Raw genomic sequence first — 16,853 nt, forward strand, 5'->3', positions numbered from 1 at the left:
ACTTTCTCACTACACAGTTGTTACATGGAAACAATATTATTTCATAGCCATGAATAATAGGATCTCACTGAACAGCTCCTGGAAAGTACTTTAGTTAACATAACTTTGTCAAGTTTACCTAATTCTGCTTACAAGGCTCAAACCCCTTTTGCACACACGCCCCCTGCTGGTCAACTGAGAATTGCTCCTGGCTCTAAAGATCTGCAACCCGGGGTGCACAAGCCACTTCCTCCACCAACCCTCCCACCCCCAATAGCCTCCTTAGTCCACAACCTCAGCTCTTCTTTGCTGTGCTTCCCTCCAGCCTCTCCCCGCCTCGATCATCCTCTGAACCACCCACAGAGTCTCATCTCTAAGAACACCTCCCTTGTCACTCTGCTCCTCAGAAACATTCAATGGCTCCCTAGTGCCAAATCCTTTAGCCTGGCATCCAGGATCCTTCATAAGTTGGCCCTGAATCCTCTTTCTGAAATTAACCCCCCACTGCTCCCCTGCTTCCCATCCAGTTTCCACTCATTCTTTAAGACATAGCTCAAGGAAACCACCCCCAGATCACCCAGCCGAACCAGAGCACAGCTATTGGAGCATATATTATTCATGCCACTTCTCTGAAAGACAGTATAGGCTCAGTCTGTCTTTCTCACCGTTCTTACAAGAAATCGTCTGTGAACTCCTTGAGGGCAGACACCAGGTCTTAAAACTCAAGTGACAGCAAAAAACATTAACTAATGCTGATTTGGCACTTTTGCAATCATTGTCTTTCCTTCTTCGTGATGGCTTTGTGAGGTAGGCGAGGCACAGATTATAATCTCCACCAGGCAGATGAGAAAGCAAAACTCAGAGTCATACAGCAAACAAGCAGCAGAGCAGGGAGAGGTCGCGGGTCTTCTGATACCTGATTCCGTCCTTGTTCTGTTACCCCCTGCAGTCTCCCTTGTGCATCTTCCAACTTCCCAAACCTTCTGAATGGCAAGTGACAACCAATATTTGTTGATTTTATAATCTCCAGTTTCAACCCCTGGATACTGTCCTGCTACCATAGGGACCTGTTGGAAAGAGCTGGGTGGGAAATCACATGCACCGGGCTCCAGTGAGCCTCTGTCTTCCACCAGCTGTGTGACCTTGGGGAGTCACCTCCTCCCGCACATGAAGGACTGGGCAGCATTCTGTGTCTCTCAGATTAGGTGCTGGGCTTTTGTTGTTGTTGTTTGTCTGTTTTTAACTTAGTAGGCCCTCAAGGCTTTGTGGGAAATGTAATTTGTAAAAGTTAAATAACTACACGGCAGCCCCCGCCCCCAGTGCCTGGGCCTCCCTGGTTCTCCCCCCACTGTCCCCGCACCTTGCAGTAAGGGAGGTGGCTGCATTCCTGAGCAGGGACACTGGAGGCCAGCTTCCTTCTCCAAGCTGCTGCTGGAGCTCCTCCATTATCCCCTCCCCACTCACAGCATCTGTAGCCCAACTGAAGAGAAAAACGTGTTTACCTGTTTCTAAGACTGAACAGGACCTCTGCCAGCCTTGGGGAAGGACTCAGTCTTTCTTAAAACTCAGCCACGTCAAAACTGGTGCAATTCCCCACGTTAAATCATTAAACATTCCCATAGTCTCATGTTCTTCAGCCAAAGGACAGGAACATCCCTGCGGGGCAACAGGGTGGGTGAATCGCTTGTTACCTAGAAGGAGAATGCGCCTGGGACTTTAGGGCACTGGGTGTGTGCTGGGTGACGGGTCTGAGGAGGTGGGCTTTGCTCTGGATTGGATGCTCTGAGGAAGGGCAGGTGATTCTGTAAACAGGTGTCTCAGTAAACCTTGTCTACAGGGAGTGGAGCCCGGGGCAGGTACAAGCAATGATTGGTGAAGTCAGTCCTGTGGCTGGGACAGGGTGGGGGAAGCTTGGTCATTTTGCGGCTTGGACTATGTTGATGCTGCCGTTCAGGTTCAGACACGAGGATGGAAGGATTCTGCCTTGATGATCAGTTACACACTGGCCTGGTCTGATGCCGACGGTCTGTGCGATTATTTACATTCCACAGGAGAACAGCAGGCTGCGGGGACCAGGCCCGCTCTTGGCTGTCGGGGCTGCTTTCTCTTCCTCGGGGACAATGTCAGCAGACAAAGCTCAGCACTCGTGGGACTTCCCTGGTGGCGCAGTGGTTGAGAGTCCGCCTGCCGATGCAGGGGACGCGGGTTCGTGCCCCGGTCCGGGAAGATCCCACATGCCGCGGAGCGGCTGGGCCCGTGAGCCATGGCCGCTGAGCCTGCGCGTCCAGAGCCTGTGCTCCACAATGGGAGAGGCCACAACAGTGAGAGGCCCGCGAACCGCAAAAAAAAAAAAAAAAAAAAAAAAAAGGTGAAGGAGAGGAGCTTGGAGAATGGCCCTGAATCAGACACCAGAGGCACGAAAGCTCCAGGGGCATGTGGGCTTGCATTGTACCAGCAGAGACACCACACCACAGCCATTGCTGTCCTTCAGGCAAGAGGGTCACCCACAACCTACATCAGCATAGCAATCACATTTGCTGAAAAACCCAGAAAACTTGGGCTTTCTCTGAAGCATCTGACTCAGGTGAGAGAGTAACTAGAGAACAGGGGACAAGCACAGCCAGGCCCGGGAGCTCAGGAGGGGAGGTCGCAGAGGCTTGGGATCTGGGGAGAGAGAAGGCACGGGTGTGATGCTTCTTCTCCGAGAACAGACGTGGCCAGCCCAGCGCTGCCGAGCCTGCAGGGCCTTCGTAGGGAGTCTGAGCAGGACAGAGAGCTGGGAGCGGTGGAGCAAACCTGAGAACCAGGTGGTCACCTGTCACCAGTCGGTCCTTCGGTCAAGGGCCAATTCCTTGGGGCTGTCTCCGCTGCTCACCCACTGTGTTCGTGTCCTAGAGCTGCTGGAAAAAATGACCACAAACTTGCTGGATTAAACAACAGAAACGTATTCTCTTACAATTCTGGAGGCCAGAGTCTAACATCAAGGTGTCAGGGGTGGTTCCTTCCAAGGGAGGATCTGTTCACGCCTCTCTTCAAAGTGGCAGCCAGCAACGCCTGGCTTGCTTGGCTCAGGGCGGCATCTGCCTGTCTTCACACGGCCTTGTCCTCTGTTCTTCTGATAGGGACGCCAGTCATGAGATTTAGGGCCCACCCCAAATCCAAGACGATTTCATCTTGAGACCCTTAACTAATTATATCTGCAAAGACCTGTTTCCAAACAAGGTCACATTCCAAGGTTCTAGGTGGACACGAGTTTTGGAGGGACACTGTTCAACCCAGTAAACCCACAAAGAAGTCTGGGGGTCATTGGTGTCCCACAAGGTTGAGGTTCTGAAGGTGATACCCCTGCAGAAGTAGACCCAGGGGCCGAGTTCAAAGCCCTGGCTGGCACTGGAGGCTACTCAGTGGGTGTCAAGTGCTCCAAGGAAATTGCTGCTGCCACCCGCAGGGCCCATCCTGGCCAAGCTTCCAACCTCCCGGTGTGGAGGGCCACTGGGAACAAGGCCAGCAAGGCCCCACTGGCCCCTCTACCACGGCTCTGCAGCTTGCCTGGTCCCCCTGCCCAAGCTGCTGCTAACGGCCACAGCCACCTGGGCAATCTGCCAGGCCACCTTCCGTGTCCTGCCCAAGCTACAGTGTCCTCACCGCTAACCCCTGGAAGGAGACTTTGCTCAGAATTTGCTGTCTTAGACCCACTCGAGATCCCGGGATGAGAACCCAGACTCCAGATATGGGGCTACCACGCAGCATTATCATATAAGAAAAATCAAGGGAATTAAACCTGAAAAAGAAAGGGGAAAAAAAAGGACAATCAAGGGGCAGGGAAGCCCATGGCTCCCTGCAGGGGACCCTGCAGACCCTCAGGCTCCCTTTTGCTAAGGGAGCACAGCAGCCACGGAAGAAATGAGCACGCGATGGAACGCTCGGAACCCTCTAGGCACAGAAGTACGAGGATGCTATCTTCAGCTTAAAAGCATATGAGGAGGGCTTCCCTGGTGGCGCAGTGGTTGAGAGTCCGCCTGCCGATGCAGGGGACACGGGTTCGTGCCCCGGTCTGGAAAGATCCCACATGCCGCGGAGCGGCTGGGCCCGTGAGCCATGGCCGCTGAGCCTGCGCGTCCGGAGCCTTTGCTCCGCAACGGGAGAGGCCACAACAGTGAGAGGCCCGCGTACCGCAAAAAAAAAAAAAAAAAAAGCATATGAGGAAATCCCCTGGAGGTCCAGTGGTTAGGACTCTGCTCTTTCACTGCTGAGGGCTTGGGTTCGATCCCTGGTTGGGGAACCAAGATCCCGCGAGCCACGTGGCGTGGGGCGTGGGAGAGGAGCGTATGAGACACAGTACGATTCAGGCTGGGACAAATCAGAAGAGACATAAAAATACCTCGTCTGCTTGAATGAGAAACAGGAAACAAAATCTGATGGTGCTCCTGTTGCCTCACAGGTGTCCTGAACTGTCCCAGGGAACCCCACTTGGGCACAGCTCCTGTTAATGAGCACCTTGTGGGCACTGGTCACTGGGCAGTGCCAGGAGTCAGGCGAGAGGCCGGCTGGCCGGGGTCCCTGCAGCAGACACTCACCTGCTTCCCTGGGCCACAGGAGGCTGATGGCCTGACGCTGGGGAGACCAGAGAAGCTCCTCCGGGGCTGGCTGGAAAGACAGCAGAGCTGGAAAGTGGACCTAGAGGGATGATGGGAACTGCCAGTCTCCTGGGGTTAGAAAATCAGGTGAGTTTGGGGCTGGTGGACACCGTGTATGGAGGGCCTCCAGGTCCCCCCAAGCACAGGAGGCTCTGTGGATGGTCCTGAAGAACCACAGTGTGCTGGGAGAAATGGCCACAGGTCAGAAAAATCCTCTGGGCCAGAGGGTGGAACCCAGTTGCATGGGGTGGGGCTGCGGGCCGAGACCCAGTGGTCCAGGTGGGAGGCCCACTGAGGAGCCTGTCACCAGGTTTGGGGACTGCCGGGCTGTGAGAGGGGGAACATGTAGGAAGACTCCTTCATTTTGGGCTTGAGCATCTGCCAAAGAATACTGAGGGAGCAGCCGGTTCAGGAGGCAGGCAAACGATGAGTTCACTGTGCGAAAAATCAAACAAAAAGAATCGCTGAAAATGACCAGATGCTACAACCCTCAGACTTCGGGAACCACCCGCTCCTACCCCATCAAACGGAAAAAAGTAATGGGAGCTGATAAGAAAACAAAAATTGTCATCCTGGACGATTCCAAATGGGGACACCACTGCCAAGACCTGAGCCGAGTGACCCGACAGTCTGTTCACAGCCCAACAACTTCCCAAGGCCTCTTCACACATCGCATACTTCCTACTCCTGCATGTTCTAGAAATGTCCAGAGGAAACATCTGCCCCAGAACATGACATCACTAATGTCACAGTCAATATTTGACATAAATCTATTTAGCAGACACTCGCTCTCACCTAGCAACCTGGTCACTGGCAAACTAACTTCTTTCCTCCGTGATTGAACTGCCCTCTGAGCTCAGCCTGCGGTCACATTCCCAGCCAGGGACTTCACCCTTTCCCAGACACATCTGAGAGGCAAAAATAAAGCAACATAACGGAGAACCTGGGTTGTGAGAAGTGGTGGGTGGAAAAGCTGTGTGCAGAAGCTGAGGGTGGAGGCCAGCCACGTGGATTTTGTCCCCTGCTGGGGAAGAAAACCCCGTCAGAGCTGGAACTAGAGCAAGGTGGGGCAGGCGGTGGCACTTGTTATTTCTAAGGCAAATATAGGTAATCCCCTTCTTAAACACTGGGAAGCAGAGGTCCAAAGAGCCACTGTCAGCCTTGGGACAAACTAATAAGTGGCAGAGCCAGGCCTCAAGCCCAGGTCTGATTCAGAGGCTCGAAGCCACACCTGCCACCCACAGCGGGCCAAAATATTAAGGAACACACGAAATGCCTCGATCCATGAGCTGGAGCTGTTTCAGGCTTAGCGTGAACACAGCAGACAGATCCCTCCAAGTTGCAGTTTCTTTGGATTCTGGCTAAATGCCATTTGTATTACATTTTGTTCACTTTGTACTGTACCAGATCCATTTAAAAGGACCTTTTCCCCTAAACGGCAGTGAAGCATCATTAAGTACATGTGAGCACGTGTATACACACGAGACATGTAAGCGCGACAGGTGTTCGCACATGGGTCCAGGGAAGAACTCTATCTTCTATGTCCTTGGCGTAATTATGTTAACAACAAAATCCTATTCCTAACGTTGTAACCAAATAGAGGTGGGGAGTTGAAAAAGAAACTCAGGACAGTGAATGAAGCATCAATGAAAACTGTCACATGTGACAGTAAAAGGTTCTTACTAAGAGGAATACCCCCATGGGTTATTCGGCCGCATCAATCGCTCTACAGAGGGACACGGGCTGCCTCCCCATATTTTTCTGTAGGTCAGTGGCGACCAGGGTGGCTTGTGGGTAAACACATCACATCAAGAGCTTATCCCGCCGCCAACGGCTGCGAACAGCGCTTACCTCTGCGTCTGTGGCAAACCCAGATGCTGATGTCATATGAGCCACATGCTGGGAATTGCCTGGGCTCATCGGACAGACAGACTCACCTACAAAACCCAGGTGAGTTGTCTGAGAGCATCAAGACAGAGGACTCTGTAACGATAAATGCTGAGGAATATTTCTAGTCGCCTGTTTTCCTTCAAATCGCAGTCAAGCTAAAAGGAATGAAAGCAGCCGTCAGATTAAATGTTTTGTTTTCTCACGGCGGCATGATTTTGTAAGATATTCAGGTTTGGGGTTTGTTTTTAATTTAGTGCCAAATTTTAAAAACGTGAATACCTTATAATAAACTAAATCACAGGCTGAAGCTGTTACTTTCTGTGGAAAGAGCTCGTTTCATACATTTGTGAATCAGTTCTTACAGCCCTTATGAAATAAACTGTGACATTGTGATTTACAAGAAATATATATTTGGTCTCCATCCCCTTTCCTGGCACACAGCTCCTAAAGCCCTTGTAATTTCCTTTCTAAGAGCTACAGGGACATCTTTGTTATATTTAGTTTTGTTCCCAGTTCCTGAAATTGCTACAGAGCATAAAGGTGAAATGGGTATCTTTTGTTGTTCCTAACAAGTCCCTTTCAAGCAAGCCAGAGTTTGCGCTACTGACTGGGGGCTGGGGCTCCTGGGTGGCCTCGGATGTGAGCTGGCTGCCTGGGGAACCAACCACGTGATTGGAGGGGTGGAACTTTCAGCCCCACACCTCAGCCTCCAGGAAGGGAGAGGGGCCGGAGGTTGAGTCAGTCGCCAATGGCCAATGATTTAATCAATCATGTCTGTGTAACGAGGCCTCCATAAATATCCCCGGACTATGGAATCTGAAGAGCGTCCAGGGTGGTGTCCCCGGAGAGGACATGGAAGCTCCGTGCCCCTTCAGCCACACCTCGCCCTGTGCACCTCTCCCATCTGGCTTTTCCCGAGTTGCACCCTTTATGTAAACCAGTAACCTAGTAAGCAAACTGTCTTCCTGAATTCCGAGAGCCCCGCTAGCGAATTAATTGAACCCAAGGATAGGGTTGTGGGAACCTCCAACTTACAGCCAGTTGGTCAGAAGCACAGTTAACAACGTGGGCTTGCGGCCGGCGTCTGAAGTTGAGACGGTGGGGGCAGTCTTGTGAGACTGAGGTCTTACCTGTGGGGTCTGAGTCCAACTCCAGGCAGACAGCGTCAGAACTGAGTTAAACGTAGGACACCCAGCACTGCGGCAGAACTGCTTGGTGTGGGAAAAATCTCCATACATCTGTTGTCAGAGTGTCGTGTGAGCGTAAAGGAGAAACAGGGACTTTTCCCCAGTAATAGGCTCCTTAACCTTCCAAAGAAATGCCTTTATTTATTTACAGGGTTTAGGAAAGGAAAAAAGCTCTAGAAAAAGGAAGTTTCCAAAATAGGTCTTCAGCAAGGGTGGGTGCAGGCTGGAGTTTTGCTCTCGCTGGTGGTCACTTCCAGGTTGTGAGGACGGTCCTCCCGGAGTCTCTCGATCGGCCCCCTCTGGGCCCCAGCGACTGGCCCGGCCGACTCCTCAGCTCTCGGTCAGCCCCGTCGCCCTGTGCCAGCTCCTCGTCGTACCTAGAAACAGAGAAGCATCTCCAGGGCTCAGCGGCAGTGTCGCCATGGCTGCGGTGCGGCAAAGGCGGCAAAGGCCTGTCACCCGGAGAAGCAGCCTGGCCCCGTCCCACACGCCTCCAGCCCACCAACCACTGCCCCAGGCCATGGAACACAAGTACAACTGCCTCAAACTGTTACTGTGGGCGGTCCCCACCCCTGCAGCTGACATTTTATACAGGCCACCAGACTGAACTTGGCAATGACCCCAAGGAAAGGAATGAGCCCTCAGGGTAGCGAGGGAGAGAAGTGACATCTGGAAATACTTTCCACGCAGCACCTCACTGAGCATCTGTGGGGCGGGGATGACTAACCCCGTTTCAGACGGGGCACAGGGTGTGAGTGGCCCGCCCAGGAGGAGGCCCTGCAGCTGGCTCACAGGCAAGGCCAGTGCCGCCTCCACCAGCTGTGACCCCCCACCCCTCCCCCCACCAACGTTCCTGCATCAGGCTGGCGCGGCGCTAAAGCAAGGCCTGGACAGAAAGTACAGCCTGGGCTCTTGCATCAGAAAGAACTGGCCCAGAACCTCAGTGCCCCTGACCGTTTTGGCATCTGGGTGATCCTTTCTTGCCGGGGTGGGGCCCCTCTTTTGGGGGTCCCATGAGGGTGGTGAAACCCGCAGGACCTGTTGTGGGCCCCGGCACCACGCAGGCTCCAGCGAACAGGGTCTCCTACCCGCCCCCGCCGTGGCTTCACATCACCCTCCTGACTCAGACCAGGAGGCATTATGATTCCCACCTCCTGTTTGAGGAACGTGGGGCTCAGAGGGGTTGACTCAGTGTGCTAAAGTCACACAGCTGGTACGCGGCAGAGGTAGGATTAAATAAAACCCAGGAGTCCGGATTCCTAATTCGGAACTTTTCACCCTGTAGCTCAGAGCATGAAGTTCCTGCCATTGTTGAAGTGTGTGCGTATGTATCACTGCTGACCACACCCTGACCGAGGAGCCTCTGTGACACGTGTGAAGACGTTCACATCAAACGCAGACGGTACTAAGATGCTCAGTTATGTTGCGTTAGCTACATCTTGCTGACTTCTGGGAGAGGGTGTGCTTCCGTTATAAGCTCATTCCCAGAGCCAGAATCCGTGGGTTGAGTGTGGGTTAGAGGCTCTGAGGTTGAAGAACACATTTCTGCATTGGGCTTCTGGTGGCAAAGGGGGCTGAAAGGGGAGGGGAGGGAAGAGGAAGGCCAGTCGCCGAGTGTTGTCTACGTGGCAGGTACAACGGGGTTTCCCTCTGCTGGACGTAGATGTCAGACCACAACACATGGGCCCCCCTCTCCTCCCCGTCTCCCTAAAGAGAGACGAAGCTGGACAGAGGACTCCCCAGGGACACTGGCGGTTCTGCCTGTGGGGGGCTCTCCTGGAAGCCACCCTGGCCCCTCCCCTCCCCCGGGGACTCCCGGTCATATGTCATCACTCTATTGCCTGTGCGCGTCTGCAGTACCGACCAAAGGGCTGAGTGACCCCTCCCCACCCCACCCCACCGTCTGCTTCACGGTCCTCCCCAGCATCTCACTCGTGGGGTGGTGTGCAATAAGAATCTGCTGAATAAACAGAGGGGAGACCCACAGGTGGGCTCCCAGTTTCACTGGGTATTTGTGCAGCTTAACAACAAAACGAACTGAAATGAGCGTTTGGCAAGCAGCTGGCATCCGGGACGGGCTGCTCCCAGGGATGGTGTGCCCACGGACAGAGCGGGCGTGGAGGAGAGTCAGAGACCGGATGGCTCTTCTCAGGCCCCATCTGTGCTGGTGGGCTGCTCTCCTGGCCTTTCGACAGGCAGAATCCACTCACTGTCAGAGTTCAGAGCATTTCTTTTTTGAAAGGCCATAAAAGTAGAACGGGCACCTTCCGAACTGGTCCCCGGAGGGAGCAGATGCAAAATGCCAGGCCCTGTGGCCCCAAGGCCAGGACGGCGAGCTGGGGCAGCAGCAAGAGCGCCTGTTTCTGGGTGCCACACCAGGGGCGCCGGCACCCTGGCCGGGATGCTCTGAAGGGCACTTGGGAGCACGCAGCAGAATGCAGAGAGGCTGGCACGGCAGGAGGACAGGGCGGTGCGTGTGATGTCAGGGCCCACCCCACGCGGCCCCAGGTCATCTGAAGCACCGGGAGCAGGTCCCGAATGGAAGGATTCAGAACAGTCGGCCCCGCGCTGGAGCTTTCCTTATCACCTCATCTGGGGAGAGGGTGGCTGAACGGATTGAGGGCGGCCCACCTTTTTGTCTCTCCAAGTAAAAGCACTGAGGCTTCGGACCACTGCGTCTTCAACTGGAAATGGAGCGTCTGCCCACTCCCTCAAGGAGGCAATGGGTTGATGGGGGCAGAGGGTCCCACAGGGCCCTCACAGCCCACCTCCCCGCCACCCTCAGCTGGACCAAGGCGGACCCACCAGACCCTGGCCAGACTCCTTCCCCACACAGCCCCCCATCTGTCTCAGGACTGGGCCCACGGGGCCCTCCATCACAGTCTGACATCCGTCACCCGTGTGTCACCCTGCACCACCCACAATGCTAACCCCCGAGGCTCTGGACAGGCCCCATCCTGGCCCCACCAGCAAACTCTCCCTCCCTCTGCGCACTGAGAGCTCTGTCCATCGTCAGCAATGGACACAGCACCCCCCATCCCCCACCTTATCCTGGAAGGTCCCCTTCACCTTCCTGCTCGGCAACCTGGTTTCCCCTGCAGCCCCTGGAGTGGGCCTGTTTTCCCTCCCACTCTGGAGGAGACCCTCCCACCGCAAACCTCCTTCCCAGGTCAGCAGAATTCACCACCCTCACCCGGCCTTGTTGGTCACCTCTAATCCTCCGTGTCACTGCCCCTAATTCCTTAAGATTCAGGCTCTCAGCTCACTGTTGCTGGTGACTGCAGTGACCAAACAGATGGGACCCCGACTCCCTGACCTACTGCCCTCTCCGATGACCTTGTCCTCCACCCCAGCTCAGCCCCGTTCCCAGGGCACCCGACCTTGCCATGTTTGGTGACCGCAGCCCCTGCAAAACCTCGGCCGCCAGCCTCACTCTGACCTCTGCCCCTTCTCTTCCCAGTTCACTGTCCTACAGTCCTGACCCCATGACCCCTACCCACCCCCGCACCGTCCTCATCTGCTCACTCCCTCATGCTTCCTTGCCCTTCCCCCGCACCTGGCGAGCACCCACCCCGGGCACTTCCACCCTCTGCCTACTCTCTACCTCACCTGCGCAGCAGACGCGCTGGCGGACACAACCGACCGGCCAACTGGTCGCCCTTTCGGTTCCCGACCACCCTCCCCGTGCTGCACACTTACGTCCGCATGGCAGCAGCGCTACCAGCCAAGAGCCTGGGATCTGTGCGCTGTGTAAAGTTCACTCACCACTTCTTCATTTTTTAAAAATGTTAAGTTAAACGCACATGTTTACTTTTACAGGATCACGTAACGTGATCCTAACATATCCAGTCCTACGGGTTGGGTGCTATTCCCCTCTCTTCCTGGCTCCCCTTCCCCGGCCCACACCCCTGCAGCAGTGGTGTCCATGCTGACACCCTAATGCGTGTCCCTCCACGCCTCCTGGCCCGTCCACTCTCAGAGCAGCCACCACACATGGAAATGCCCATCACACCGAGGGAGGGGGCACCGGGACCACTGCCCGTTTCACATGGATCACATCAGGCTCCCTTTCCCGCAGCTCGCTTTCCTCCCGGGCCCCCGGCACAGCCCCAGGTCAGTCCTTTTAACGTCCACTCACTCTTCTATGGTGAGAACGAATTGGACTTGCTCGACCACTGCCCTCCTGATGGGTTCTCACTTTCCCCCGCTGTATGTCACTACCAACGTGCCACGTAACCCCTCTGAGCCTTTGTTTCCACACGTGTAAGATGGAGCCATTGACAACCCTCACCTCACAAAGTTGCTGGAGAAATGAAATGTGACAACACGTGTGTCAAGCCCTCAAACGCTACATTTCTTTTCCTCTCACCACCGTAAGACAGATCGTATTATCCTCATTTAAAAAGATGTATACACGGAGACTCAAAGAGATCGATTAGTTCCTCAGTGTCACACAGCTCTCGGGGTGGGCCAGGGCGTGGCCAGCCTCTGCTCCACGGCACGTGACCAGCTCCTGCTGCCCCAGCAGCAAACGTGGCAAATGCTTCGTTAATGTTTCTCAGGCACAAGACTAGACCGAGGCCTGGTTCAGCACGCAAACGCTTGTCTGCTACAAGATCTATCCCATAACACCAAAAAACAAAACACTCTACCCGATAAGGTGAGTCCACATATACCTAGAAAATCCCAGGTGGGCCCTGGTACCCCCCAATCTGACACACATGAGGCCAGCTGCACAGACACACAAACTTACAGAATTTCATAATTGCCAAGGACTTCCTTTGGGGGTGACTTGTTCCATTTACAGTCTGGAATTTCACCGTTAGGGACGGCGATGTTGAGGGTGTCATTAATCAGGTTATACTTAAGGATTCGGTCGTTGGCAGTGCTGGAGGTGAGGGATGGGGACGCGTTCACCTACGAGAGGAAAGAGAACACATCCTTTGGCTAGACCACTTACTCGCCTGGAGCGAGGCCGCACGACGCAGATAAGGTTGTGATTCACACTGTTCATACCTAACACCTTCAGGGAGCATTTCATGATCTATTTCATTAGCTGTTAGGTGAAATACAAACGATATTTAAAGACAGGATTAGGAACAGAAGCTACAAATCCGTCACCACGCAAACAAAAATCGTAGGTCAATGTCCATCACAAACGTCATTTCAGCGACTACCTGTGTGATGAGCTCTGTCTTCAGCACCAAAAGCTGCCCAGAGCTTTGCTGGAATCAGTGACCCAATGACCCTGACCAAGCAGCATCGTGGGTCGAGTAAAAGGAAAAGGACCCCTTCTGCTGAGAGAGTAAGTACTAGCTCACCAACAAAGCAACATTCTGACCAGGTGAGGAGCCCGTCCAGGCCTCTGAGGAGGTCAGCCAAGTCACAAAATCCATGTGTTAAAACGTGGCCACTTACTCCGCCGAGAGTCCCACGGGCCCTCAGTCAGTACCTATTTACCCTTGTTTTAGGCACAGCTGTAATGACTTTGGTGGGCTGTTTTCTCAGGCCGTGAGAGAGAAGAGACAGCAAACGTGCAAGCTGTTCAGGCTTCCCCGCCCAGCAGTCAGACTGTGTCTTTGTGCCGCCAGCAGGGTGGACCTCGGTTGCCCCTGAAATTACCACTGTGGTTGATCGTATAATACTGTAATTCTTATTACAAATATGCTACAGTTAAGACCTGTTATTATTTTAGAATTAATGTTTGCAATTAAGATCCTAGTTCATCAAGGAAAGCTTAAGCTCCATTCAAGTTATTTACTCTGTTTAAGATGGAGGGAAAAAAAGCATAAATATGTTATATCTAAGGACTGACCTACCTGTCTATCTATACGCACATTTATCTACACACACACACACACACACACACACACACAGCTCGCCCTCCCATAACCTGTTCTCCTGGCAGCTCCCTGCAGGGCCCCCACTGACTCCCCTACAGGGGACCACTCACTTGCTCTTGTGACTCAGCTTCGGCTGGAAACAGGACTGAGCTAAAGGGCCTGAGCCGTCCCGTCCACATGGGTGTGGTGAGAGGACACGGCACTCAGGGGCACTAGCGGGGAGACGAGTCACCAGAGTGGAAGCCTGCACCCTTTCTGCCCGTCCAGCCCTGCGCCCCTGAGGCCTGAGCCCCTCTTCCAGGCAGCAGAGCAAAGCAGGACCACCCGGCAAGGTGGGCTCCGTGTCAGGGCCTCAGACGGGTGTGCCAGCGCCCGCTGCCACTGTCATCAGGAAAAGGGTGTGTGCACTTCGCTCCTTCTAGAACAGCCATCACTACGTCCTGTCTACGCCTTGAGACGTGCATATGAGTCCGCTTCCAAACTACGCCTTCCTCCCAAGAGGATAGCGTTCCTTATTTCCAGACAGAACGCTACGGCCTCCCAAGGGCTTCCGGGTCTGTGAGATCCTTTCCTGAATGGGAACAGTGTACGACAGGGCCGGGCCCCAGGACCTGGACTCACCCGGAAGCACCCATTCGGAAGGGGGAGGATGGCTCGGGCTCTGTGGGCTAGGCTCGCCGGAGGTGACAGACCGGGAGTGTGTATTCCCCAACCATCAGCAAACCGTCAGACCTGGACATCTGGCCCCCCCCCGTCCTACCGCGCCCACCGTGGCCTGGGAAACATCTGGCTGGGGCCGCGGAGCCTGAGGCAGAAGCACCGGGAGGGTGCGGGGCGACCAGGCACGCGGGCATGCAGCGCGTGGGTACCTCGATCAGCCAGGGCTTCAGCTTGTCGTCAATGATGATGTCATAGCCGTAGCACTCAAAGCAGTGTTTGTCGTTGTTCATCACCGGCTGCAGGGAGAGGACCGGCGGGTTACAGAGCCAGAACTGGGGGGCCCAGCCGAGACCCACATCGTGGAGTTGTGGGATGTTAAAGCGGCAGGACCCTGCTCACGGTGGTGATGCCAGCTCACTCCTGTGACCAGCGGCTCCCCATCTCCGCCCTCTCCCCTCCCCCCTTCCTCTCCGTGTTCCTCTCGCAAGGTCAGGGATGGAAAGGGGGTTCGTGAAGCAATCACCCTCTCCACGTCTCATTCATCTGAGGCCTGACAACCAGTAATGAACGTCTCCGTTGGCACAAGACTTTCCTCAGAGTGGACAGAAGTCCAGCTCCAAGCCCAGGCACCCAAAGTTCAGGCCTGTGCGTCTTACACACACACACACACACACACACACACACACACACACACACACACACACCCAGAGCCCACCAGGCTGTCAGTCCCTTCACAGACCCCTCGGGATGCAGCATACGAACCTCTGTTCTCTGTGACAAAAGTCAAAAGTCAAATCCATTTACTTAAAATTTTTTGACTGGGCTTCCCTGGTGGCGCAGTGGTTGGGGGTCCGCCTGCCGGTGCAGGGGGCGCGGGTTCGTGCCCCGGTCCGGGGGGATCCCACGTGCCATGGGGCGGCTGGGCCCGTGGGCCATGGCCACTGGGCCTGCGCATCCGGAGCCTGTGCTCTGCAGCGGGAGAGGCCACGGCAGTGAGAGGCCCGCGTACCGCCAAAAAAAATAAATAAAAAAATTTTTTTTGGATTTTCTTAGGTTCTTTTTCTTTAATTAATTTATTTATTTTGGGGTCTTCGTTGCAGTGCATGGGCTTCTCACTGCGGTGGCTTCTCTTGCTGCGGAGCGTGGGCTCTAGACGCATAGGCTTCAGTAGTTGCAGCACGTGGGCTCAGTAGTTGTGGCACACGGGCTTAGTTGCTCCGTGGCATGTGGGATCTTCCCGGACCAGGGCTCGAACCCGTGTCCCCTGCATTGGCAGGCGGATTCTTAACCACTGTGCCACCAGGGAAGTCCCTTCTTCTCAGTTTTTAATTCCATTTCAAAAATTGTTCTCCAAGTGCATAAAAAAGCCACCAGCGGCTTGTTTACAACACAGATTTCCAGGCTGCCCAAGCTGCCTGGATTAAACCCTCCAGGAGAGGCCCAGCCAGCAGCAGTGCTACGCGCTCCCCGGGGACTCTCATGCACCCCACAGCGAGGGGAGCACACAGACGCGACTGTGAGGATGGTGAGGCCTATTCATACGTTAGGGGATACCTGGACTCTCCCTAAAACACTGGATTTAGAACAGGAAACGTCTAAGGGGGAGAGGGCCCAGTGCAGCCCCACTCACTGGAGGAAAACCAGGCTGGGGGGCTGTTTCATCACGTGGAAATTTAGCGGAATTATTGCATTTCCACTGAAAGCCTGGTGTCCTAACCCGGCCAGCACACACACCACTGTCCCCAAAAGCGTCTGCAGCACAGAGGGAACAGAGGACAGTCACTCACCCTCTGTCATCCCCCAGCCCCGCTGTCTCTGGCCCTCTGAGCATTCTGCTCCCAAGCTCTGCCTCTCGGCTTCTCCGTGGGCCCCCCACGTGGTCCACACCCTGCACCAGGCCCTCCTCATGAGTTACCGCAGCCTCCTGTCTCCCTGCCTGCCTCTCCCCTAGATTCCCCGAAGGCAACAATCTGGTAAAAACAAGGTGACCAAATATTTGCTAAATTAATAAAAACTGAAAAAATAAATCCCTGCTCCCCAAAGCCTCAGAGCCTTAGAAATCCAACAGCTTCTCAGCTCAGGAGGCTGAGGCCCAGGAGAAGATGCTCAGAGGCGCCTGGCAGATCCAGCCTCGAGACAGGCTGTGTATCCGGGGCCAGGACACAGGTTTTCTTGATTAAACAGCCAACTCTTTCTCAGAGTTCTGCCGATCAGGCCAGGACGGGAGCGGAGGCCCTGGTTTAATCGGGCACTAAGGCTCCCACATCGCCTGTGTTACAGCCGCTGCCATTTACCTTCCCAGCCCGTAAGTTAGCCTCCGCGGAGCGTGTTCACACAACCAGCCCGAGACATCAGGGTCATGATCCCAATTTCACAGAGGACACCCCCGAGGCCCACGGAGGGCAGGCACTTGTGCCACGTCGCCAGGAGGCACATGGTGGCTTCGGCTTGAAATCTGAGCCCAGGACACCCCACACATCCGCACCATGAGCCCTGAGACGCCTCTCTCCAGCAGCTAACCAGACTAAGTAGACCCTGCGCTCTTCCCCGCCGAGTCCTCCCTGCGGGCCCGAGACGCAGACTGAAGGCACAGGCAGGGCTCATCACTTGCTTGCTGACACAGAAGGAGCTCGATTCAAGGCACAGCAAAGCCAAGG

General features: G+C 54.7%; 1 protein-coding gene across 5 annotated transcripts in view; it reads right to left on the minus strand.

Moving 5' to 3' along the window:
• Positions 1 to 7,577: 7,577 nt before the first annotated feature.
• Positions 7,578 to 16,853, minus strand: part of TTLL1 (TTL family tubulin polyglutamylase complex subunit L1) — a 37,196-nt gene continuing 27,920 nt past the window's right edge. For 3 of the 5 annotated variants that reach the window (XM_022596862.3, XM_022596863.3, XM_022596860.3), the window contains 3 exons: positions 14,406 to 14,492; positions 12,447 to 12,610; positions 7,782 to 8,070 (listed from right to left, as the gene is read on the minus strand). In XM_022596862.3, coding sequence (XP_022452570.1) covers positions 7,941 to 8,070; positions 12,447 to 12,610; positions 14,406 to 14,492 — 381 coding nt within the window. In that variant the 3' untranslated portion in view covers positions 7,782 to 7,940. Of the gene's footprint in view, positions 8,071 to 12,446; positions 12,611 to 14,405; positions 14,493 to 16,853 lie in introns of all 5 variants that reach the window. The other 2 variants (XM_089921415.1, XM_089921416.1) reach the window with 2 other exon arrangements.

The sequence above is a fragment of the Delphinapterus leucas genome, chromosome 11 (assembly GCF_059928025.1).
Source record: "Delphinapterus leucas isolate spDelLeu-1000000601 "Yukka" chromosome 11, BTC_Dleu_Yukka2, whole genome shotgun sequence".
Lineage (NCBI taxonomy): Eukaryota > Metazoa > Chordata > Mammalia > Artiodactyla > Monodontidae > Delphinapterus > Delphinapterus leucas.